Source organism: Perognathus longimembris, chromosome 2 (genome assembly GCF_023159225.1).
Source record: "Perognathus longimembris pacificus isolate PPM17 chromosome 2, ASM2315922v1, whole genome shotgun sequence".
Taxonomy (NCBI): Eukaryota; Metazoa; Chordata; class Mammalia; order Rodentia; family Heteromyidae; genus Perognathus; species Perognathus longimembris.
In genome coordinates, this window is record NC_063162.1 from 115436558 (window position 1) to 115461535 (window position 24978).

Genomic DNA, 24978 nt, shown 5'->3' on the forward strand with positions numbered 1-24978 from the left:
ACATAACAACAATGACAAACCACTTATTTCCAGAACTTCAGAGTTCATTGTGCTTAGCATCATCTTATGTTTTCATATGTACATAGCTATTGTGATCTTCTGCCAGGACTATCCTAAACATGTACTAATTATTACCAATAAGGGAAACCATAGAGTCTATGTTCTTTGGGTCTGGTTCACTTCACTTAGTATGATTTTTGCTAAGTCTTCCCATTTCCTTACAAATGGGGCAGTGTCATTCTTTCTGATAGAAGCATAGAATTCCATTGTGTATATGTAGGACATTTTCTTCAGTAAATTGTGCTGTGATGAACATAGTTTTGCTGGTGGCTTTAGTGTGGTTTTGCTTGTAATCCTTTGGGTAAATGCCCAAAAGTGCTTGCTGGGTCATAGGGGAACCTGCACACTGCTTTCCAGAGTGGTTGAACAAGTTTACACTCCCACCAACAGTGTAGTAGGGTTCCTTTTTGGCCACATCCCCACCAGCATCTATTGTTATTAGTTTTCTTGATAATGGCCATTCTTACTTGGGTGAGCACTTCTTCATATGCCTCTTGGCCATTCTCATTTCCTCTTCAGAGAAGTCTCTACGTCTTTAGACCATTTATTAATAGGGCAGTTGTTTCTTTGAGGATTTGTTTTGGGGGGAGCTTAATGTTTTCTGTTCTAAGTATATTTTAGATATGAGGGCCTTGTTGGTTGTATGGCCAGTGAAGATCTTCTCCCAATCTGAGGGCTTTCTATTTATCTTGCAAGCTATGTCCTTTGCCATGCAGAAGCTCTGCAGTTTGATGCCATTCCATTTGTCCAAACTTTATTTGATTTGCTTTGTTTCTGGGCCTTTATTAAGAAAGTTTTGACTTGAGCCAAGGAGCTCAAATGTTTCTCCTATTCTTTCCTGAAATATTTTCTGGGTATCTGCTTTTATCTTGAGTCTTTTGATTCATTTGGAATTGATTCTGGTGCAAGGCAATATATAAGGATCTAGCTTTAGTTTGTTACAGGTGTTTAAGCAATTTTGCCAGCACCATTTGTTGAAGAGGCTGTCTTTCTTCCATCCTATTTCTTTTTAGCTTTTCTATCAAAGATTAAGTGCCCAGGGGTCTGTGGGTTAATTTCTGGTTCTTCAGCTCTATCCCATTGGTCCTCAAGCTTGTTCTTGAGCTAACAAGTTTGATAAGAAATCTACTCACTGCCTTACATATGATCTGTACATCACTTTGACAATAAATCAATTTTAGAAAAAGTACCGAAGATTCCTTCTCTACCAATCAAAATCTGGGGTCTGTGGTGTGCAAATGTCATCTTAAATGTTTGGCAATGAAAATAGAAGCATTACAGTCGGACAAAAAGAGAAGAGAGCCTATGTTAAAAATGACAAAAGTTATTAAAGGGCTGGGCATATGGCTCAAGTGGTAGAAGCAGGTGCCTAACTAATCCAAGGCTCTGAGTGCAAACACTAGAACCATCAAAGTGAGAGAGGAAAGAGATGGAGAGAAAGCTAAACAATTTAGTAAAATTTCAGTATGAATATATAGAAGTATGAGTTTAATATTCTTTCTATACTCTTATATCAGAGAAAAAAAGAGTGGGAATTGCCTAATGCAGTTATTGCAATATGACTTGTTATACTCTTCCTAGTAATACATCCTGAACCACTTCAGAGAGAACCAATGCTACCGTGGGTTATCTTTGAAGAGTTGTGACTTATGCTATTTATATTTCTCTATTTACATATATACTATTCTCATGTTCTACATGTACCTTTTTTTTCTTACTTTTATACTCACAGACATTAATGGCATGATTGTCCCAGGTAAAAATATGATTACATATCTGTGGGGCACACCTGGAAGTTAACTAGCTGGCCCCACCTGTTTCTCAGTCTTGGGGCCACGTGTGGCTAAGATGGCGGCACCTAACAACTATGCGCAGCTGCTACAAGTGTCTTTGTTTATAACCCGGAGGTAGTTCTGTGGGTGGTGATGCCCCCAGCTCTTCCGCCCTTGATGGACAGCTCATGCCTCCCCTTCCTGCTGATCTTAGACCTGATTGGCTCCTGTGCTTTATATTAGTGGCACGTACTTCCCCAATAAACAAGATCTTGCGCCGACTTGACTCCTAGGCCATCTGATTGTCCTCTGGTGAGGGGGGGCTGGGTGTGGGCGGCCTGCCGACCCTTCTCCTTGTTTGGCTCGTCAGGCCGGGGTGTGCCTTCCCCCATCTCTCCCGCAGGTCGGGGGAGCGCGTGGGGTGGGGGGGGCAGAGACCCCGACAAATGACGCCCAACATGAGGCACGAGGAAGCGTAGGTTTAAGCTTTAGACAACCCGAGGTAAGGGTATCCCTGAAAAGATGGGGCAATCTCACTAAGCTTTAGATGACAGGAAAATGAACAAGAAGCGGACTGGAGTGGAACCAGACGGACTGAGGAGCAGAGTGGAAAGCTGAACCTGGCTGCCTGGATGAGTGGTGCAGAGCCCACCAGAGCCGGCCGGAGGAACAAGATCTGGGAGGAGGACCAAGAGGAGGCCGCCAAGAGGAGAAGCAGCAGGGCAAGAGGAAAGGGGGCCGGCCAGGCCCGGGAGCAAGCTCAAGAGAGTTCGCACACCTCAAGGGCATCGGCCCGTGGAACAAGAGCGGCCTGGCGCGGGACGCTGCCTCCCACGCACTGGCAGCAGGTGAGCGGCGTGCCTTCGAGGGAGCGCGTGGCGCAGAATGGCGCTGCGGGGGCTGGCACAGGACAACGCGCAGCTGTTCATCAACCGGCTGTGGGGCCCCGGCGGGAGCGCGTGGCACAAAAATGGCAGCCCCGAGAACGCTGAGGACAGGACCTGCTGCTGGGCGCTGAGTAGCTCCATCAAGGACAGCTGCCTCGCGCAGTAACAGGACTCCCTCTTGAGGGTCAATCTCTCCCCCCTCAGTAAAACAAAAAGGGGGAGATGTGGGGCACACCTGGAAGTCAACTAGCTGACCCCACCTGTTCCTCAGTCTTGGGGCCATGTGTGGCTGAGATGGCGGCACCTAACAAAAACGCGCAGCTGCTACAAGTATCTGTGGTTATAACCCGGAGGCAGTTCTGTGGGCGGTGACTCCCCCCCCCCCTTCCGCCCTTGATGGACAGCTCATGCCTCCCCTTTCTGCCAATCTTAGACCTGATTGGCGCCTGTGCCTTATATTAGTGGCACGTACTTCCCCAATAAACGAGATCTTGTGCTGACTTGACTCCCAGGCCGTCTGATTGTCCTCTGGTGAGGGGGGGCTGGGTGCGGGCGGCCTGCTGACCCTTCTCCTTGCTTGGGTCGTCCAGCTGGGGCGTGCCTTCCCCTGTCTCTCCTGTGGGTCAGGGGAGCACGCGGGGGGGACCAGAGACCCCGACACATATCAGTGTTTACTCACATTGTAAAACCCACATCCCCTTTGTATTAACATAAAATTCCATTCTCATCTTTGATATGATTCACAAATTTTTATATAATGTGTAATTACACATAAAATAAATTTAAGTAATGGTGATTTATTACTCATGTGAATCTGGCTTTTTGACCTTTAAGAACTTTATGATGAGGACTCTGGGTCGGCTTGTTTTTCACATGTTTTGCATCATAACATTGAGGTCAGATTATGTTTGTCACTTTCCTTGCCAAGTAAGATTTTTGCTTTTTCTTCCTGAACAGAAATCTACACAGTAAACTTCATATATTAATTATGCTAATTATATGCCTAGCCTAGTTAATTTGTTTAGAAGCAAATATTGAAGATATTCTGCCCAAAATACTCTGGTATGATTTTCTGAAGTTATAGGGATTGAATTATTTATTTATTTACTTTTTTATTTTATTTATTTATTTAGCAGTCCTGAGGTTTGGACTCAGGTCCTGAGCACTGTCCCTGACTTCTTTTCCTTTAAGGCTAGAGCACTCTACCACTTGAGCCACAGCACCACTTCTGGCCATTTCTTTATATGTTGTGCTGAGGAATCGAATCTAGGGCTTTATGTATGTGAGGCAAGCACTCCACCACTAGGCCATATTCCCAGCCCCAGTTTGAATAAAATTTGAGTATCAATAACTTTTAATTCTGCAGAGGTCAACTTTCCAGTGATATTTTAGCCCCAGCATCGGGAAAGCATTACCTAAATTCAGTCAAGCAGATATTTTTAGCCAAGATGTCTTTCTTCCCTTAAAAACAAAGAAACAAACCTTTCTTTAAAAAAACAAAGTGTACTAACTGAATAAAATAGAGGGATATTTTAATCTATATTGACAAGATGTTGGCATAAACTCTGTAAATGTATTATGAAGAGGAATAATGTTATTGGTCCACAGCTCATACTTTAAACATCAACTCTATTTCAATTACTTAATAATTGAGAGGGAAGATGTTTTTTTTAAGTGTCTTTTATTCTATGTACATTTATATATGTGAATAAGCTCATTTTCTTTATTCCTGCATTGATCAACGCTAGTATTAATTAAGGGAAAGAGTGATGAGTTGATCTCTGGAAGTTTTTATATTTAAATACAAGAACATTTTGATGTTTGCTTGCAAATGCTGAGGAAGACGTAGGTTAGAATTTTTATTCCATTTGAAGTTTTGGAAGTACTCAGAGTATAGTATTTATGAATTCTCTCTGCCATACTTTGTGATATGATGCCCTCTGTTTTCTGTGAAAAGAGCTCCTTGAATCGTTTTTTTTTAAATCAGGAATTATTACTGTAAGGTGCATTTCATTATTCCTCAAAAACTTTTTCTCCAAGCAAGAAATTTCAAACTCACTCAGTTTACTAAAGCCTAAATTAGTTTTGTCCCTTTATGTATACCACATTGAAATAATTTTAAAAATAAGATTTTTAGGCAATAGAAGTCTTACCTACAAGTACTTATGCTTCAGATATGCTATAGGAATAACAATGTAAATAAATTTCCTCTGTCATTATACACAGAACAAAAAGACATCTCTCATAGTTCAGTATGTGACAGGAATTTCTCACTCTCTATTATGTATTACTTACAGCCAGGTAGATATATTTGTATCATAAACTTATTTTTCAAGCTATTAATCTAGTTGAAGTGATTTTTGATTTGCCCTCTTTTGGAGCCTGCAGACCACAACTTCTGTCCTGATATTCATCATATTCCACAGTATTGTGAAGTAAAATCTTAATAACACTGCTTTTGATATATCCTTCTTTACTACTTTGGGAAAAATCCTCCTAAGCTTGTTACCACTGGGTCAAGTGATGGAAACAAGATTACAAGTGAATTATAATGATTATATATTTACATAAGAAGGTTAGCAATTAGAGGTCAAGTGGACCATAGTTTGGGTCCAGCCTTAGGCATAAAACCTTCATCTGAAGAAATTAGTTTGGTGTGGTATTGTATACCCTTGAGCTGGCTAAGAGTTAGGTATTAAAAAAACAAAAAAGGTATAGGTAAAAGGACCATAGTCAGAGGCTGGCTCTGGGCTTTCCTCAAACTAACTAAATGAAAAGAACTGCTGGTGTGGCTATCGTAGTAGAATACAGTCAAGTGCAAGGTCCTGTTTCAAACCCCAATACCAGCAAATTAAAAAGGAAAAAAAGAATGCATTGTCATTTTTATTTCCCCTTTGGTTGTCAGCAGTCTCTTAAATATTGGGTGTTTTTATTCACGTGTGTACATTTCACTTTCCTTCTCTCATTAGAGTTAGAAAATTGCTATTGCTTTTAATGTAGTATGCCAAAAAAGTTTAAAAAACCTAAAACGTTGTAATTGTTGAATATTTTCCTATAGATTAGGTGCTCTAGAATTATTATCTTTAAAATTTAGAGTAACATATACTGGAGACACTCCTCATTAATGTATAGCCCATACTTTTCTATGTTCTTATTCTGACAAATCCCTAAATCGGTTACTCTTAACCTTTTAAACCCAAGCTATACAAATGATTTTCTAACTTTATACCCAGCAGAAATTATCCCAGAATGTAAATCTTTGTTTCTGCTGTCCTCCCTCCATGTTCTTATTTCTTCTCTGTTCCTCTTTTATTGTCTGTTTCTAATTCCTTTTATATATTATGTTGCTTTTAACCTGTAATTTTAGAATATTCTATATGTTTAGCATGGTACCTCTAGTATTTCCAAACTTAAGTTACTCTTGAGAGCTATTCCAAATTCTATTTGGTCCTATCTCAAGTCTTGGGTCCAAAATTCTTTGTGTGTGGCTCACCGCCGTGTTTTCTTTCTTGCTTTTTGTCTTCAAATTCTTGAGGAAGCTGGATTATTAGAACATTCCTTTCTTTGCTATTCTTTCTTCGTTGCCAACTTTTTATTTTTTATTTAATAAACTAAGCCTGATTTAACAGTAATTTATTTGATGTAATTGTTAAAGTAGTCATTTGATGTTAATGATCTTAATAATTTTATATGGTTTAGGCTTTTAAATGGTTTATTACAGGAACTGTAAACCATAGAATGTATCTTTTCCTCTACAGTGTAGAAAGCACATATTACACAATGCTCTACCACTGGAATGTAATGTGTATGTCTGTGGAATGTTTTCTAAGTTTCCCTCACTTTGTTGAAATATCCCAAAATTATACACTGGATTTATACGTTTTTTTAAATGCTCCAAACTACGCATTAAATTTACTTAACAGTAAAAAGAAAAATGATCTGTTCTACTTTGAACTTCTAAAAAATAGATCAAGATGTAGGTACATTTGAATTTAAGAATTAGATGAAAAAGACGTTAGAGGCAAACTATGGGGGCATGAATGTCTTCTCCCTTTTTATAAAAGAAGAATGATGTGAGGGTCATCCTGCCTTGGCTGGCTCTCCAATCTGTCTCCTCACGATGTCATCGCCAGAAGTCAAATAGGAAGCTTCTTGTTTTAATGGAAGAATTTTTCAGGTTACTGGTTTTACATGATAGGAATGTGATTGGAAAAGCTTCCTGTTCCAGTAGTCAGCCCCAGGCTGCTCATGCATTTTGGATTCAGAAATGACAGCTGAAACCATTTAGGCAGAATTATGGGCCTGTCACATGTAGGCTCATTATTACAGAGAGAGAGAGAGAGAGAGAGAGAGAGAGAGAGAGACAGAGAGAGAGAGGTACATTACATGATTAAAAAGAAATGGATAATTTAATTAAGAATAAATTGTACCACTGTAGAAGCACTGTTATGTAGCATAAAGTACTTTGTGTATTAACCACCTTTGTCCTTCCCTAGGGACTATTCTCATGTGGTTTACTGGTAGAATTTCAGACATTTCTTGTGTGCCCTAAAACTCAGTGAAAATAAAATAATCCAGAAGTAGCCTTTGTACCATGAAAAAATAAGTGTAGGAATTGTGAGGTAGTCAAGAAAAGGTGTGTGTGGTGATGGACTAGATTGGGAAGACATATTGCTTTTATTGCATTCTATGTTTTTTGTGTAATTTGAAGCACATTGATCTAATTGTTCTAAGAAGTTCCACTTAAGAAAGAAGAAACATGCTGATTTACAATTTCTGCTTTGGATTTTGCTGTTAAAAATGATATAAAGGTTTAAATTATATTGGCATAGTGCTCAGCATTTGATTGGCTGCTCAAAATGTGTGTGATTTTTTTTTAACTAGTTTTGATAACGGTCCTCTCTGATATGTAGTGAACTTAAACTTCTTCCATTAAGACTACAGACCTCAAGATTAAAGAGCAAATTCTGAATTCAGCCAAAGCGAAGAAGGAAACTTTTTTCAATGGGAAGAGGATTCGAATAACATCCGACTTATCCACACAAACTTACGAAGCTCGAAGTGAGTGGAAGAACACCATCCAAGTACTTCAGAATAACAATTTACAACCTCGGATCAAATATCCAGCGAAACTGGAGTTCACATTCGAAGGGAGAACCAGATCTTTCCACACCAAAGAGGAGCTAAAGGAGTATGTGAATAAAAAACCAGCCCTACAGCGAATATTAAGAGGGGAAGCCCACCCAACAGAGATCGTAAAAGACACACAGACAGATTCAGAAAGAAACTTCAATAGCCAAAGTCCAGCAGAAACACAAGCTCACTAAAGACAAGAAGAAAAAAAAAAAAAAAAAACAGGAAAAAACAGCCCAACAAGAAAATGGAAGGAGAAAAAACACCCTTATCCTTGATCTCTTTAAATATAAATGGCTTAAACTCCCCGATCAAGAGGAGCAGACTGGCAGAATGGATCCGCAAGCAAAAAGTTGACATCTGTTGTCTACAAGAGACCCACCTTACAGCAAGGGACAAAAACAGGCTTCGAATGAAAGGATGGAGCAAGATCTACCAAGCAAATGCACCCACCAAAACGGCAGGTGTAGCCATCCTGATCTCAGACAAGCTGGATTTCTCTTTAAAGTCCACTCAAAAAGACAAAGAAGGACACTACATATTGATACAAGGAAAAATCCAGAATCAAGACATCACGGTGATAAATGTATACTCACCGAACAAAAGAGGCCCGACATATGTCAAGCAAATTCTCACAGAATTACAGAGCAAGATAGATGCAAACACAATCATAGTGGGTGACTTTAATACTCCTCTCTCTCCAAGAGACAGATCCAACACCCAGAGGATTAGTAAGGGAGCTGAGGACCTAAATAACACCATTGCCCAAATGGATCTAACAGACCTATATAGAACCTTCCACCCTACAGAGACCCAATACACCTTCTTTTCAGCAGCCCATGGATCATATTCCAAAATAGACCACGTCATAGCCCACACAAAGAACCTCAGCAAATACAAAAGAATTGACATCATCCCATGTATTATATCTGATCACAGTGGATTAAAGGTAACCCTCAACAACAAAGGATACCACAGAGCCTATACACACTCTTGGAGGCTAAACCCCACGCTGCTATCCAACACTTGGGCCACAGATCAAATTAAAGATGAAATCAACGAATTCATAAACCACAATGACAAAGAAAACACATCACAAAGAAACCTATGGGACACAGCTAAGGCAGTACTGAGGGGCAAGATCATTGCACTCAGTACCCACATTAAAAGAATGGAAGCAGAGCAGGTGAATACCCTCACGATGAAACTAAAACAACTGGAGAAACAAGAAATGACAGAATCTAAAACGACTAGGAGGGGAGAGATTACAAAGATTAAAGAAGAGATAAATCTGATTGAAAATAGAAAGACCATTCAACAAATAAATAAGACTAAAAGCTGGTTCTTTGAGAAAATAAACAAAATTGACAGACCCCTTGCAAGACTCACAAAAAAAAGAAGAGAAGAGACTCATATACGTAAAATCAGGGACTCCACAGGAAAAATTACAACAAATACACACGATATTCAAACAATCATAAGGAGCTATTTCCAAAACCTCTACTCAACAAAAAACAATAATTTTACAGAAATGGATCAATTCTTAGAGAAGTACAAACTGCCCAAACTGAACCAAGAAGAAATAAATCAACTAAATAAACCAATAACTTACGGTGAGATACAGGAGGTAATCAAGAACCTCCCTACTAAGAAAAGCCCAGGCCCAGATGGATTCACCAATGAATTCTACAAAACCTTTAGTGAGGAGCTAATTCCAATACTCCTCAAACTCTTCCGCGAAATAGAAACGGAGGGAAAAATCCCGAACTCATTCTACGAAGCTAATATCATACTCATCCCCAAACCAGGCAAAGATCCAACAAAAAAAGAGAACTACAGACCAATATCACTAATGAACACAGATGCAAAGCTCCTCAATAAAATATTAGCTAACAGGATCCAGAAAGTGATCAAGAATATCATACATCATGACCAAGTAGGCTTCATCCCTCAGTCACAAGGATGGTTCAACATCCGTAAATCAATCAATGTAATTCACCACATAAACAGAACTAAAATCAAGAATCACATTGTTATCTCAGTCGATGCCCAAAAAGCCTTTGACAAAATACAACATCCATACCTATTAAAAGCTTTGGAGAGAACAGGAATAGATGGAACATTCCTCAAAACAATAAAAGCCATATACAACAGACCAACTGCTAATATCATATTAAATGGAGAGAAACTTAAATCATTCCCCCTAAACACAGGAACAAGACAAGGATGCCCACTCTCCCCACTTCTGTTCAACATAGTACTGGAATCCCTAGCCATAGCAATAAGGCAAGAGGAGGACATCAAAGGGATCCACATCGGCAAGGAAGAAATCAAGTTATCCCTATTCGCAGACGACATGATCTTATATCTCAAGGACCCAAAAAACTCAGTACCCAAACTCCTACATCTAATAAACCAATTTGGCAAAGTAGCAGGATACAAAATCAATCCACAAAAGTCAGCAGCTTTTCTGTACACCAGCAATAGACAAACAGAAAAGGAAATTATGGAAACGATTCCATTTACAGTAGCCAAAAAAAGAATAAAGTACCTAGGGATCAACTTAACCAAGGACGTGACGGACCTATTCAATGAAAACTACAAAAATCTAATAAGGGAAATCAAAGAAGACACAAGGAGATGGAAAGACCTCCCATGCTCATGGGTAGGCAGAATCAATATAGTGAAAATGGCCATACTGCCCAAATTGTTATACAAATTCAATGCAATACCTATCAAAATCCCAGCCACATTCTTCACTGAAATAGAGAAACCAATCCATAAGTTCATATGGAACAGCAAAAAACCTAGAATAGCCAAAGCAATTCTAGGCAAAAAACATAGTGCAGGAGGTATCACCATACCAGACTTCAAGCTCTACTACAAGGCCATCATAACAAAAACAGCATGGTATTGGTATAAAAACAGATCGGAAGACCAGTGGATTAGAATTGAAGACCCAGAAATAAAACCGCACTCTTACAGCCAACTGATATTCGACAAAGGAGCTAAAGACATACAATGGAATAAACATAGCCTCTTCAACTACTGGTGCTGGGAGAACTGGGCAGCCATATGCAGAAAACTCAAAGTAGACCCAAGCCTATCACCATGCACCAAGATCAACTCAAAATGGATCAAGGACCTCAACATCAGACCTGAATCCTTGAAACTACTGAAGGACAGAGTAGGAAAGACACTAGAACTTATAGGCACAGGAAGGAACTTCCTGAATAGAGTCCCAGGCGCACAACAAATAGGGGAAAGACTCAACAAATGGGACTACTACAAATTAAAAAGTTTCTGCACAGCTAAGGTCATAGCCACCAAAATAGAAAGACAGCCAACGATATGGGAAAGGATATTTACCAGCACAGCAACAGACAAAGGCCTGATATCTGTCATCTACAGAGAACTCAAAAAACTAAGCCCCTCCAAGCCCAATAAACCTATTAGGAAATGGGCAAAAGAGCTAAAGAGAGACTTCACAAGAGAAGATATAAAAATGGCAAAGAAACACATGAGGAAATGCTCAACATCCCTGCTAGTAAAGGAAATGCAAATAAAAACAACCCTGAGATACCACCTCACCCCAGTTAGAATGGCCTATACTCTGAACTCAGGAAACAACAAATGCTGGAGGGGCTGTGGGGAAAGAGGAACCCTTCTCCATTGTTGGTGGGAGTGCAAATTAGTACAGCCACTTTGGAGAACAGTATGGAGGTTTCTCAAAAAGCTCAATATAGACCTACCCTATGACCCAGCCATACCACTCCTAGGCATCTATCCTAAACAGCAAAACCCAAGATATCAAAAGGACATTTGTACTTCCATGTTTATCGCAGCACAATTCACAATAGCCAAAATTTGGAAACAACCCAGATGCCCCTCCACAGATGAATGGATCCAAAAAATATGGTACTTATACACAATGGAATACTACATAGCGATTAGGAATGGTGAAATATTGTTATTTGCAGGGAAATGGTCAGAACTCGAACAAATAATGTTGAGTGAGACAAGCCTAGAACACAGAAAACAAAGGGGCATGATCTCCCTGATATATGACTGTTAACAAAGGGAGATGGAGAGACAGTAGAGACCAAGTCTGTGAACACTGTATATGTGCTTGATACATTGTATACCGCATATGGGTCTACCTGACCTAGACAAGGGATGGGAAAACAGGTTGTAAGATATCACAAGAAATGTACACAATGCCCTACTATGTAACTGCACCCTCTTTGCACAGCACCTTGTAAAAAAAAAAAAATTTATGTTCAATTGATAATAAAAAAAAAAATAAAAATAAAATAAAAAAAAAATGATATAAAGGTTTAAATTATATTGGCATAGTGCTCAGCATTTGATTGGCTGCTCAAAATGTGTGTGATTTTTTTTTAACTAGTTTTGATAACGGTCCTCTCTGATATGTAGTGAACTTAAACTTCTTCCATTAAGATTCTAAATACCTGTATTTTTGTTTTAAAGGACTGGCTGGTTAATGTTTCTTTTTATTTTTCCTTGTTAATGAATGATTCTTATGTTTTGGAACTCATATTATGATTGCATTAGTTATGATTGTCGAATATAAAGTAGATGAGGAATATAAAGGTTTCACAGGGATAAATACAGTTTCAAAGTCAGTTTAAATCTGTGCATGGCCTGGAAGAGCAGTTTGAACCTAACTGCTAGGCAATTTGATGTTTTAATTCAAACAGCAATGGGGGCTGATTAAAATGGAGATTATACCTCCAGGAAAATGCCAGTGATTGCTGTAGAAGAAAGGAGGGCTCAGCTTCTGTTTTCTTCAATTCCCTCTAGCAGTCACAGCTCCTCAGTGAATTGTCTGACTGTAATGAGCCTGCAAGTGAAATAGACTAAAAACTACATGATAGTACATTCTTACAAAGTTCAGAATGACCCTCCAAGTGTGCTTTTAGAATGCAGGTCTGTGTGTGTGTGTGTGTGTGTGTGTGTGTGTGTGTGTGTGTTGTGTTGTGTCCCAGACATGGGGAAATTTTAATAAAAGTCATGTTAGCCAGCTGTAAAACAGTCTTCGTGTAATTGCTGCCATGGTCACCCTAACAGTTACTGTCTCTTCTTCTGCCTTAAGTTTGGGGACTGAATGAGACATGACTGAAGAGTGGAAAATAATTGCCCTTTCCCTGAAGAAATTTATAAATTTTTGATTTCCAGGTTTTGAACTCTAATCACTGATGATATTTAAAGGGCGATTTGTTTTTGTGAGCATGTGGTGTCTAGAATCAAGCTTGCATGTGGTCCAGAGGTTTCATAAACAAAAGTTAGTGAGAATAGAGAGGGATCTATATTTTTATATTCCTAATTGACAAGTCATCATCTAGGTTCTAATACACTGTTTTTTTAATGTAGGCTTCCACTTAAGTTTTTTTAATTGATCAAGCTTCATCTATTTAATAACAAAAGTATATCTAAACTATTGTATTTGAACATATATGAAATCTGTTGACCTATTCAAATGACATAAATTCAGCTGGGTACTTGTAGCGAATGCCCATAATCCTGCCTCCTCAGGGAGCTAAAATCTGGAGGATTAAAATTCAAAGCCATCTTGGGCAGAAAAGTCCTTATGGACACCCTCTCTAAAGTATCCAACAAAAAAACTAGTCTGGAGGCATGGCTCAAATGGAAAAGTAGTAGTTAAGCAAATAATCTAAGCAAGTGCAAGGCCCTGGGTTCAAGCAAAATCCTTGTGTATCAGCAGAAAACATAAAAACTCATAATATTTTATCTTGTGTAATTTTTGCATATTCATATTCTTGTGGATCAAAGTATTTCTTTGTGTGTGTGTTATAAAAACTGCACACAGCTTGATTTATGAACTCTCCTCTGGCTGTCAAATAGAAAATTAAATGAAGTATAATTAAAGGATGTGGAGGCTGTGCTTAACATAACTACAAAATGAGGATTTCTGTTGGTTATCTCCATGGGAAAACTTCTTTATTTTTAGCCCATATGCTTAAAAATAGGGATGTGCTATTTTCAGTCTCATATATTGGCAGCACTTCTGAAGAACATCCGAATGAGCTGACAAACACTGTGGACACCACATTTAACATTAGACGAGCAGAGTGGGCTTTAAATTGGCTCGAGGAGAAAAGTCCAGCCTGAAATCCAAGGCTAATAATGCGAGAGCTAAATTACTCTAAGGAACGTGGTATCTCTTGAATAGGTTTGATTATTGGAAGGATCAATCACTAGAAAGCCTCACTTCATGATTAATAAGTTATATTACATAAAAGACACATAAATACATAATGAATACTTGACAACTGACATATACTTATTTGTGCCCTGGGAAAGGGGTAAAATTTCATGTGTAAGAGGTTGGTGGAGTTTCAGTTAGTCTTACTAGTGGCATTGTGTAGGGATATATTGTGGTTTTTTCCCCCTGCCTCAGGTTAGATTAAAAAATGAAAAAGGATGGAGAGTGAAAAGTTTGAAAAAGCAAAAGCAGTAATTAAGTTCTTATGCATCTTCCTTCTGCTGACCTCTCTCATGCTCTTCTTTTAGACCTTCTAGGTTCAGCTGTTCTCCATTCAGGCCTGTTTTGGATTGCCATGATGGAGTTTATCTCGGTCATTTTCTTTTTTAAATCTTTCATCATTTTATTATTTTAATTAATCCTTTTAATTATACATTTATTACCTTTAAGTAGTTATACAATGGAGTTATTATTACTCAACAAATCACTGTATAGGTATAACAGATCTTGGGTGTAATTTTCTTTTATGTCTTGCCATTTTAAGCCTTGCAGCTGTGGGAAATGCATGATTAATGTTGGCCATTGAACTCTAAGACCCTACTGTGTGATAGTAATTATAGAGTATCAAGTCCAATTTTGTGTGAGGTTTTCATATTCTGCCATTTCATAAAGGAACAGTTTTTTCTTGCTTTAAAAATTGATATAGCCTTTAGAAATCAAGTTAGTATGGGAAATATAAATTCTTCACTTTGCCATTCTTTGAGAGTGTTGGACATTTATCCTCTAGAAATTCCAATTTCATATACTCCCCTCAGTAACCTTCTTGTACCAAATGAATGCTATGTGTTGGGTGAGGGAAGACACTATAAGTAAGCAGGCACTGAGCTTTTAGAGTATTGTCTGTGCTCCTTCTGTCTTCTGCTTGGTGTTTATATCTAACCAGGCTTGATAACTTCCTTTGAAACCACCCACTACATGGAAGATTAATGTGCTGTTTTTATTTTTTTTAAGCATTCACATGTTTATTTTGCTTTCATCAAGGTACTGTTCTCTGCATTTTACAAACTTTTTACAGTAGAACCACTGATGTTTAATCATGGAACCAAATGTATGTAGAACATATGTCATGAATTATGCTGGAAGCTGACATTCTTTTTTTCTGAATAATTACTTATTTATTGTCAAAGTGATGTACAGAAGTGTTACAGTTTCATACGTAAGACAGTGGATACATTTCTTGTAAAATTTGTTACCTCCTCCCTCATTTTCCCTCTTCCCCTCCCCTTTTCCCTCTCCCCCTGTGAGTTGTTCAGTTGGTTTACACCAAATGGTGGGTTTTGCAAGTATTGCTTTTGGAGTCATTTGTTGTTTTTTTTCCTTTGTGTCTTGATTTTGATATTCGTTTTCCCTTCCCTAGTAGCTTTTTTTTGTTGTTGTTGATGATCCTCTTGTATCCCCTTCCTGTGGTTGTCCCTGCCCTATCACTGTATCTCATCTGAGTACCCTAGATATTGAATGTGCTGTTTTTAGGAATTCAAGTATGAACCTGACAGACATAAGTAATTCTAGTGTTTCTAATGGCCTTAACACAAGAATACAAGCAGTGATGGAGTGAGTGGAAAGTGTGAGAAAATTATGTGAGGAATATGCACGGAGGGAATGAGCTGTTAGCTCAGAACCGTGGTAGATATTGGAGGACAGCAAGGATTTTCACATTCAGTCACCAGAGAGCCAGGCTGTAGGTACTCCTTTTTCCAGATGGAGCCAAGATTATCAGTGGATCATCCTAGGAGAGTGATCAGTTTGTCATATGCCATATGACCTTCTCTTCAGAACTCTTCTACCCAGATTGACTTTGAAAAATGGAATGACCAAGAAGTACCTTCAGGCATCATTATTTACTTCTGCATTTCTGGATCAGTGCAAATCATAAGGGTTGCATAATCAAAAGGGCAGAACTAAATAGAGGGAAATTTTATCAAAAGCTACCATTAACGGTGCAACTCTGGGAGGAAGGAAGGTGGGAGAAAAATGAGGGAGGGGGGTAACAAGTATGATGAAAAATGTACTTTATGTAACTGTTACCCCTCTGTACATCACCTAGACAATAAAATTGGATTAAAAACAGAAAATTTTAATTAAGGCACATCTAATATAGTCCTGGGTTCAGTAGTGTGTATTTTAAAAGAGGATGGTAAAAGAAATACTTTTAACATAGGTAGAAACAAGCATGAATATCTAAATTGGGTATAGAATGTAGGCTTGTGTCAACTCTTGCTCCTGCTTCCACTGGAAATTCTCCGTGTTCTTACTCCTAATCACCTCGAGTAATTTAAAGCACATGATGTATTTATTACTTGTAGTTTGAATGGCTGAGTGAGGAGAGCAGTGACCTGTGAATGACAATGTCTGCCTTCCTATGCAAACATTTAAACATGAAAAGCTACCTCTAGGAGTTCTAATTTATTTCCTTCTTTCCTTCCTTCCTGCCTTCCTTCCTTCCTTCCTTCCTTCCTTCCTTCCTTCCTTCCTTCCTTCATTCCTTCGTTCCTTCCTTCCTTCCTTCCTTCCTTCCTTCCTTCCCTGTCTTCTTTTCTTTCTTCCTTTCTTTGTTTTTCTGCCTTTTATTAGTGTTAGTTGGACAAAGGGGTTTTGTTTGATATGTCCATATATACCTACAATGAGCCCTATCTCAAGCTAATAGGTGATTTAAAAAAAAAGAGGGGGCTTGCCTATTAAGTGTGGAGCCCTGAATTCAAATGCAGTATATTCCCTCTTACCCCACCCCAAATAGTGGTTTTATTGTGTAATAAAGATAATAACTTTGTTGGAATTATCCTTATTACACAAATGAAGATAATATGGATATACAGAGGTTAGGTGACCTTTTCAAGGTTATACAGCTAGTGACAGCCATATGTATATGTGTTGTGTGTGTGTGTGTGTATGTGTGTGTGTGTGTGTGTGTGTGTGTGAGAGAGAGAGAGAGAGAGAGAGAGAGAGAGAGAGAGAGAGAGAGAGACATCAACTTCTTTCCTGTATATGTTTCTTGAAGTTTTGGAGAATTTTCTGAACATTATTTCTTCTCCAGTATAGCTCCTAATTTTTATATTAATAATAAATGTATTGATTTAAAGGTGGTATGCAGTATTTTAGTTTAGTTTATAGTGCTATATTTATGGTATGTTTTAAAATCTCCACATTTTTACTTACAACAACTAATTTTCTTTGAGATATTCTTGTTATGTAGCCCAGACTATTCTTGAGTTCAAGATCCTGATTTCTGGCACATGTCACTATGCCTGGCTATTAGTTTTCCTGTTGACTAAAACTTCATTAAACCTCTTGCTTAAAAAATCAGATTTGTTTCTTTGGGTCTGGCTCACTTAATTTAGTATGATTTTTTCCAAGTCCTTCTATTTCCTTATGAATGGAACAGTATCATTCTTTCTGACAGAGGCATAGAATTACATTATGTATATGTACTATGTATATGTACTACATTTTCCTGGTCCACTTGTCTACTGAGGAGCATCTGGGTTGGTTGCATGTTTTAGCAATGACAAATTGTGCTGTGATGAACATTGTTGTGCTGGTGGCTTTAGTGTGTTTGTGTTTGTGGTCTTTTGGATAGATGCCCAAAAGTGGGGCTGCTGGGTCATAGGGGGAGCTCCAGGGAATAATTAGTACATGTTTAGGTTAGTCATAGCAAAAGATCACAATAGCCCAATAGCTATGCCCTTGTGAACACATACGATGATGCTAAGTGAAATGAACTCCATGTTATAGAAACAAGTGGTATATTATTGTTGTAATTATTTGCAACATGCCATGTGAAACAATACCCTTCTTTCTTTTCCCCTCTCATATTCCCTTCCTGTGGTTTTACCCCTGCTATGACTGTATTTGATCTTAGTACCCTTGATACTATATATACATGCATTAGATCTAGGGAAGGGTAAGGGAATACCAAAATTGAGAGACAAAGGATAAAATCTGTACAACTCATGAAGGGGAGAGGGAAAAAGGGAGGGAGGAGGCGGGGGAAAATGAGGTAGTAACAAGTTGGATAAGAAATGTACTCACTGCCTTACATAAGAAACTGTAACCTCCCTGTACCTCACTTTGACAAGAAAGAAAATAATAGTAAAAAAGTAAAAACACTCAAAGAAACAAAAAAAATCAGATTTGAAAGGCTGGTTTATTGTAAGAGGTTTTCTAAAAAGCATGTATATATTTAATTGATTCTGTTATTTTCTACATTTTCAATTAAATTTTGCTGTATTTTCTTTGAGATTCTTTGTTGTTTCATATTCTCTTGTTTACATCTTCATCTTAATGTTAGCTTAATCAGTTCCTCCCAAGGGTACCGGTCTGGCCAAAAAATAAATTAAAAAAAATAGAAGGTTGAGGGAGATGTAACTGCATACACTTAAAAAGAAAACACACCTTCTTGTCTTATATTTGCTTTGTTTAGAAGGTAATGGTGACTCTGAAGTAGAAAAATATTGATTCATCCTGTTATTGCCAGAGGGTTATTAATACATTTTCTCTTTTTTTCTTCTAGCACACTGATTTATGTCAGTACATGGACAAGCACCCTGGGGGACTCCATCCAGATAATGTGAAGGTAGGATAAGAGATCTTTCAGCTAATGGCTAGCATTTTTCATGTGCATTTTTGTACCTAACTTTAACATCTCTGTCATAATTAATTTTATAGAGGTGTGTAAAAATAAGTAATATTAAAGTGAATGAAAATCATTGCTTCACTTCAGTTGGTAGAAACTATGTTTTAATAGTAAATATTGTCACTACAAAGTACTTATTTAGATCTTACTCTATTTTTGTAGAGAAGTTTTGTTCTTCAAATTAAGGCCTACCTATATATATTCATAAATTCAATGGAGAGTAAATTAGACACTTAACAAAGTGTGGACAGGCATTCTTTAGATATACTTTGCCATTAATAGTAGGATATGCTGGGATCCTCCTTTTTTTCAATTAAATTTTTTTCTTTATTATCAAAGTGTCGTACAGAGGGGTTGCAGATTCATATGTAAGGCTGTGACTACATTTCTTGTTCAACTTGTTACCTCCTCCCTCATTTTTCTCCCACCTCCCCATTCTCCCCTTCCCTCTCCCCCCAAGAATTATGCAGTTGATTTACACCAAATGGTTTTGTAAGTATTGCTTTTGGAATGGTTTGTCTTTTTTTCTTTGTCTCTCAATTTTGATATTCCCTTTCCCTTCCCCAGTTCTAATACCCGTATAAACAGTATCCAGGGCATTCAGATGAGATATAGTGGTAGTGTGGGTACAACCACAGGAAGGGAATACAAGAGAAACAAAACTAAATGAAACACTCAAACACACAAACAAGAAAAAAATACAAAAGGTACGGTTTCACATGGCATGTTGTTGATAATTACAACACTGGTATAACTCTTCCTTCTGAAATGTGAAGTTCATTTCACTTGGCATCATCTTATGTGACCATATAGGTTAGCTTTTGGGGTATTTTGATCTTCTACCATGAGTAGCCTAATCATGTACTAGCTGTTCCCTATGAGGGACACCATAGGGATTATGTTTCTTTGGGTCTGGCTTACCTCACTTAGTATGATTTTTTTCCAGTCCTTCCATTTTCTTGCGAATGGGGCAGTGTCACTCCTTCTGATGGAGTCAGAGAATTCCATTGTGTATATGTACCACATTTTCCTGATACACTCGTCTACTGAGGGGCATCTAGGTTGGTTCCATGTTTTAGCAATGACAAGTTGTGCTACAATAAACATAGTTGTGTTGGTGGCTTTAGTGTGGTCTTGCTTGTAGTTTTTGGGTAGATGCCCCAAAGTGGGGCTGTTGGGTTGTATGTTTGGCCTTCTTAGGAACCTCCACACTGCTTTCCAGAGGAGTTGAAGAAGTTTGCATTCCCACCAACATGTAGTAGGGTTCCCTTTTGGCCACATCCTCTCCAGAATTTGTTCTTATTAGATTTTCTGATGATGGACATTATTACTGGGGTGAGGTGGAATCTCAATGTTGTTTTGATTTACATTTCTTTTATGGCCAGTGATGTAGAGCACTTTTCCATGTGACTCTTGGCCATTCTCATTTCTTCTTCAGAGAAGTTTCTTTTTAGGTCTTTAGCCCATTTGTTGAGAGGGCTGTTGTTAGTTCTTTGATTATTTGTTTTGGAGGAACTCAATTTTTTGAATTCTGTGTCTATTTTAGATATGAGACCTTTGTCCGTTGTATGGCTGGTAAAGATCTTTTCCCAATCTGTGGGCTTTCTGTTTATCTTGGAAGCTATGTCCTTTGCCCAGCAGAAGCTCTGCAGTTTGATACAGTCCCACTTGTCCAACCTTTCTTTGATTTGTTGCATTTCTGGGCCTTTGTTGAGGAAGTTTCTTCCAGTGCCTAGGAGTCCTAGAGTTTCTCCTATTCCTTCTTGTAATGTTTTCATGGTATCTGATTTTATTTCTAGGTCTTTGATCCATTTGGAATTACTTTTTTTGCAGGGTGATTAATAGGGATCTAGGTTTAGTGGGATCCTGTTTTTTTTTTGTTGTTGTTGTTTTGTTTTTGCCAGTCCTGGGCCTTGAACTTAGGGCCTGAGCACTGTCCCTGGCTTCTTTTTGCTCAAGGCTAGCACTCTGCCATGTGAGCCACAGCACCCCTTCTGGCCTTTTTCTATATATGTGGTGCTGGGGAATCGAACCCAGGGTTTCATGTATATGATGCAAGCACTCTTGCCAATAGGCCATATTCCCAGCCCTGGGATCCTGTTTTAACCATATCTGTAGTAGTGAGGAATCTGGCTCTTCCTTGGAATTTCAAACTAAAGCATTGCATGATCCAAAACAGGGCTCTGTTGGGATTACATACAGCACAGAAATTTTCATTAGTTTGCACAAAGAGACTAACACAGGCCTGTATCTTGTTGCTTGTATCAAGACATAAGACTTGAACTCATAATCTTGGTTTCCTCAGATTTTATGCTACCACTTGAGCCATACCTCTAGTGCACTTTTCTGCCTGTTACTTGGAGATACAGTTTCTTGAATCTTTCTGTCTGAGCTGGCTCTAAACCATGATCCTTAACTCTCAGCCTCCTGGATAGTTAAGATTATAAATGTTCGCTTCTAGTGCCTGGCCTATTGTTCATTTTTTTCCTCTCCATTTCTCTTGTTAGAAATTTGGTAACTATGTTCAAATGAACTACAGTTAACAGCCATCTTGGGAAATTAAAGCAGGAAGAAGTATTAGGGATTTAAAAAATAATAGGACCAATGATGTATTTACATTTTTAAATTTACTGTATTTCTTTATTTGACTAACAATTCAGAAAGGCACATCATTTTTAAAAGCAAAGTTTTGTGAGCAAATAGGAGTTATGGAAAAAAATTTTACTGTAACAATTTAAATATATAACAATAAAAGATGCAAAATAAAGTTGGAGAAATTTGCCAGGAAATTGTGGGAAAATACCCACAAATTGTAAGTCTATTTTAGCAGATATAACATCTGAACAATTTGTAGGGAGAAAAATGAAGGAATCATTAGTTATTATTAATATACATTTTCTCCATTTGTATAGATTATGAATATTTAGAATAAGAAGCCCCATTAAATGTCTGGAACATTCAATAAAAATTCTTTCAGAGTGATGTTCATTATTGTAACATTTCAGAACATGTTGTTCAAAGAAAAATACTACAAAAAAGGGAACAGGTTTTTAACATATGAGATCACGAATTACAGTGTCGTTACACTTTCTAACAGCAAAACCACAAGAGAGATTGACTGTGGAATAATAGCTTGAAAACCTGGATGTAAAATTATTTCCAGCTCAGAATTCTATACAAACTCTGGACGTGTGAAGTAAATTGATCATTTAAGTTGGGTAAGGATTTGAATTTTTAGAAAATATTTCACATCCTTCTCAGGAAACTCTTTAAGATGGACTACACTGGGCTGGGGATATGGCCTAGTGCCAAGAGTGCTTGCCTCGTATACATGAGGCCCTGGGTTCAATTCCCCAGCACCACAGATACAGAAAATGGCCAGAAGTGGCACTGTGGCTCAAGTGGCAGAGTGCTAGCCTTGAGCAAAAAGAAGCCAGGGACAGTGCTCAGGCCCTGAGTCCAAGCCCCAGGACTGGCCAAAAAAAAAAAAAAAAAAGATGGACTACACTAAAATTCAGGCAATCAAAGAAGGAAGAGACTACCAACAGACAGAGTCCATGAAAGGAGACAGGATAAGGAAGACCCCTGAAAAATTAGGGGATTGAATGGTGACAATAGACATGAGACTGAGAAATGTTCTGTCTAGTAAATACAGGTTCAAAGTCTCCAGAAGACATTTCATCAAGAATATAGACTAGCCAGACACTGTTCACTCATGACTGTAACCCTAGCTACTCAGGATACTGCGATCTCAAATGTGATTGAGGTTTAAAGCCTGAGCAGGAAAATCCTTTTTCCCCCATGAGACATTTATCTCCAATAAACTATCAAAGATCCACAAGTGGAGCAATGGTTCAAGTGGTAGAGTGCTAGGTTTGAGGAAAAAGAATTCAAGGACTCTTCCCAGGTCTTTAGTTCAAGCTGCAGGACTAGCACCAAAAAATGAACATTAAAAATATATACACAATATGAGTATGTCTTAGCATTTTCCCTTTTTTACATATGGAAAAAAGGTTGGTGTTGAATTGGCAACCAAAGAAAACTAAACAGAGGAAAGCAAACCACCAAACCAAAAAAAAAATACGTCTGTGCAAGAGGAAAACATTTATAATAAGATTTATAATTGATATGTTATAAGTAACATTTACACGATCATAATTAAAACTTGAATGCTTATGTGATTAAGAATAACACAACAATCACTTTTTGGAGGATGGGATGGCACTGGGGATCGAACCCAGGACCCCTCCCTCCCCATAAACACTCTACCACATGATCCTTATTTTCAAGGAATGACGCCTGCAGCCATCCCCAGCTGCTGTCCTAGTGCCCTCCTATGTCAGTGGGGTTATCAGGTGTGCAGGAGTGCACCCAGCTACTGTGTTTGTGCTGTAGCTGAGATAACAGGTGTGCACCACGGTACCCTACCTTGGTTGAGATGGAGTCATTGGAACTTTCATGTGTGGGCTGGCCTTGAAGTCTGATCCACTTATCTCTGCCTCCCACATCACTAAGATTATAGAACTGAAGAACAAAAATCATTGTTTTAAGAGTGCTGTGATACCCAGTTTCATTCTTGGGTCAGCAATCCCTAGATCATTGTCCATTTTGTTTCCCAACTTCATAGAAATTATATGTCAGGACTGTGGAAATGAAGAAACATTAAAGGGCTTTCGGGGTCTTTATTCAGTGTTCTCGTTCCTACACTACATGGTTAATTCATTAAATTACTCTAATGAGCTTGATTATGGTGACTTTGTAAGTACTCAGTCATGGAGGTTTATTATAATTTTCATATTGAAGATAATAGTGATATTGTCTCTGAGGTATGGAAAATGAAAGCATAGATACAGCCTGTTAATATTTTGTGTGCTGGTGTCTGAGCTGCCAAGCTTGAGTGCAGACAGCCCTTATTACTGTGTTGATTTCCATTCACCTAATTATTCATTGCCTTTGCCCTCACTGTTTTGTTGAGCACTCCTCCAAGGTTACGTTTAGGTTCTACATTGCAGGTGAAATGATTCTTAAAGTAATCAGACTATGAAAGTGTCAGATGACTCATGGATATTTTTTGATGCATTAACATTTTTATGTGATATTTATTGTCACGTAAATCTATGAATACGAAATGAAGGACATAAAACAATATTGACTCAGTTAACAGCTGTTCTTAATGTGTGGGGTATTCATTTTAAAAAACAGTTGAGATAAAATAAGTCACTAATAGTTCTACCAAGATTTGAGGTGAACTGAAAATTAGGTGATATATAAGCTGTTAATTTTAAAACAGCATATCATTTTTATTTTATTTACTTATTTTTCAAATTTTTATTATGAAACTGATGTACAGAGTGGTTACAGTTTCATACGTTAGGCACTGGATACATTTCTTGTACTGTTTGTTACCTCGTCCCTCATACACCCCTCTCTCCTCCCCCTTTCCCTGTCCCCCCATGAGGTGTTCAGTTCACTTACACCAAACAGTTTTGCAAGTATTGCTTTTGTAGTTGTTTGTGTTTTTTTTACCCTGTGTCTCTCAATTTTGGTATTCCTTTTCAATTCCCTAGTTCTAATACGAGTATACACAGTTTCCAATATACTCAGATAAGATTACAGAGATAGTGTAGGTACAACCACATGAAGGTGATACAAGAACATCATCAATAATAGAAGCTTCAGATACACATGGGACGTTGAAAGCAGTTACAACTGTGATATAACAATTGTTTCCATAATATGGAGTTCATTTCACTTAGCATTATCTTATGTGTTCATAAGGGTATAGATATTGAGCTCTTGTGATCCTCTGCTGTGACTTGCCTAAACCTGTACTAATTATTCCCAATAAGGGAGACCATAGAGTCCATGTTTCTTTGGGTCTGGCTCACTTCACTTAGTAAAATTTTTTCCAAGTCCTTCCATTTCCTTACAAATGGGGCAATGTCATTCTTTCTGATAGAGGCATAAAATTCCATTGTGTATATGTACCACATTTGCCTGATCCACTCATCTACTGAGGGGCATCTGGTTTGGTTCCAGATTCTAGCTTTGACAAATTGTGCTGCGATGAACATTGTTGTGCTGGTGACTTTAGTGTGATTTTGTTTGTGGTCTTTTGGATAGATACCCAAAAGTGGGGCTGCTGGGTCATAGGGGAGTTCTATATTGAGCCTTCTGAGGAATCTCCAT

General features: G+C 38.1%; 1 protein-coding gene across 5 annotated transcripts in view; it reads left to right on the forward strand.

The window, feature by feature from the left end:
• Positions 1-24978, forward strand: part of Cdk14 (cyclin dependent kinase 14) — a 511316-nt gene that overhangs the window by 222317 nt on the left and 264021 nt on the right. For all 5 annotated transcript variants that reach the window (XM_048339985.1, XM_048339984.1, XM_048339983.1 and 2 more), the window contains one exon: positions 18667-18729. In XM_048339985.1, coding sequence (XP_048195942.1) covers positions 18667-18729 — 63 coding nt within the window. The remainder of the gene's footprint in view (positions 1-18666; positions 18730-24978) is intronic.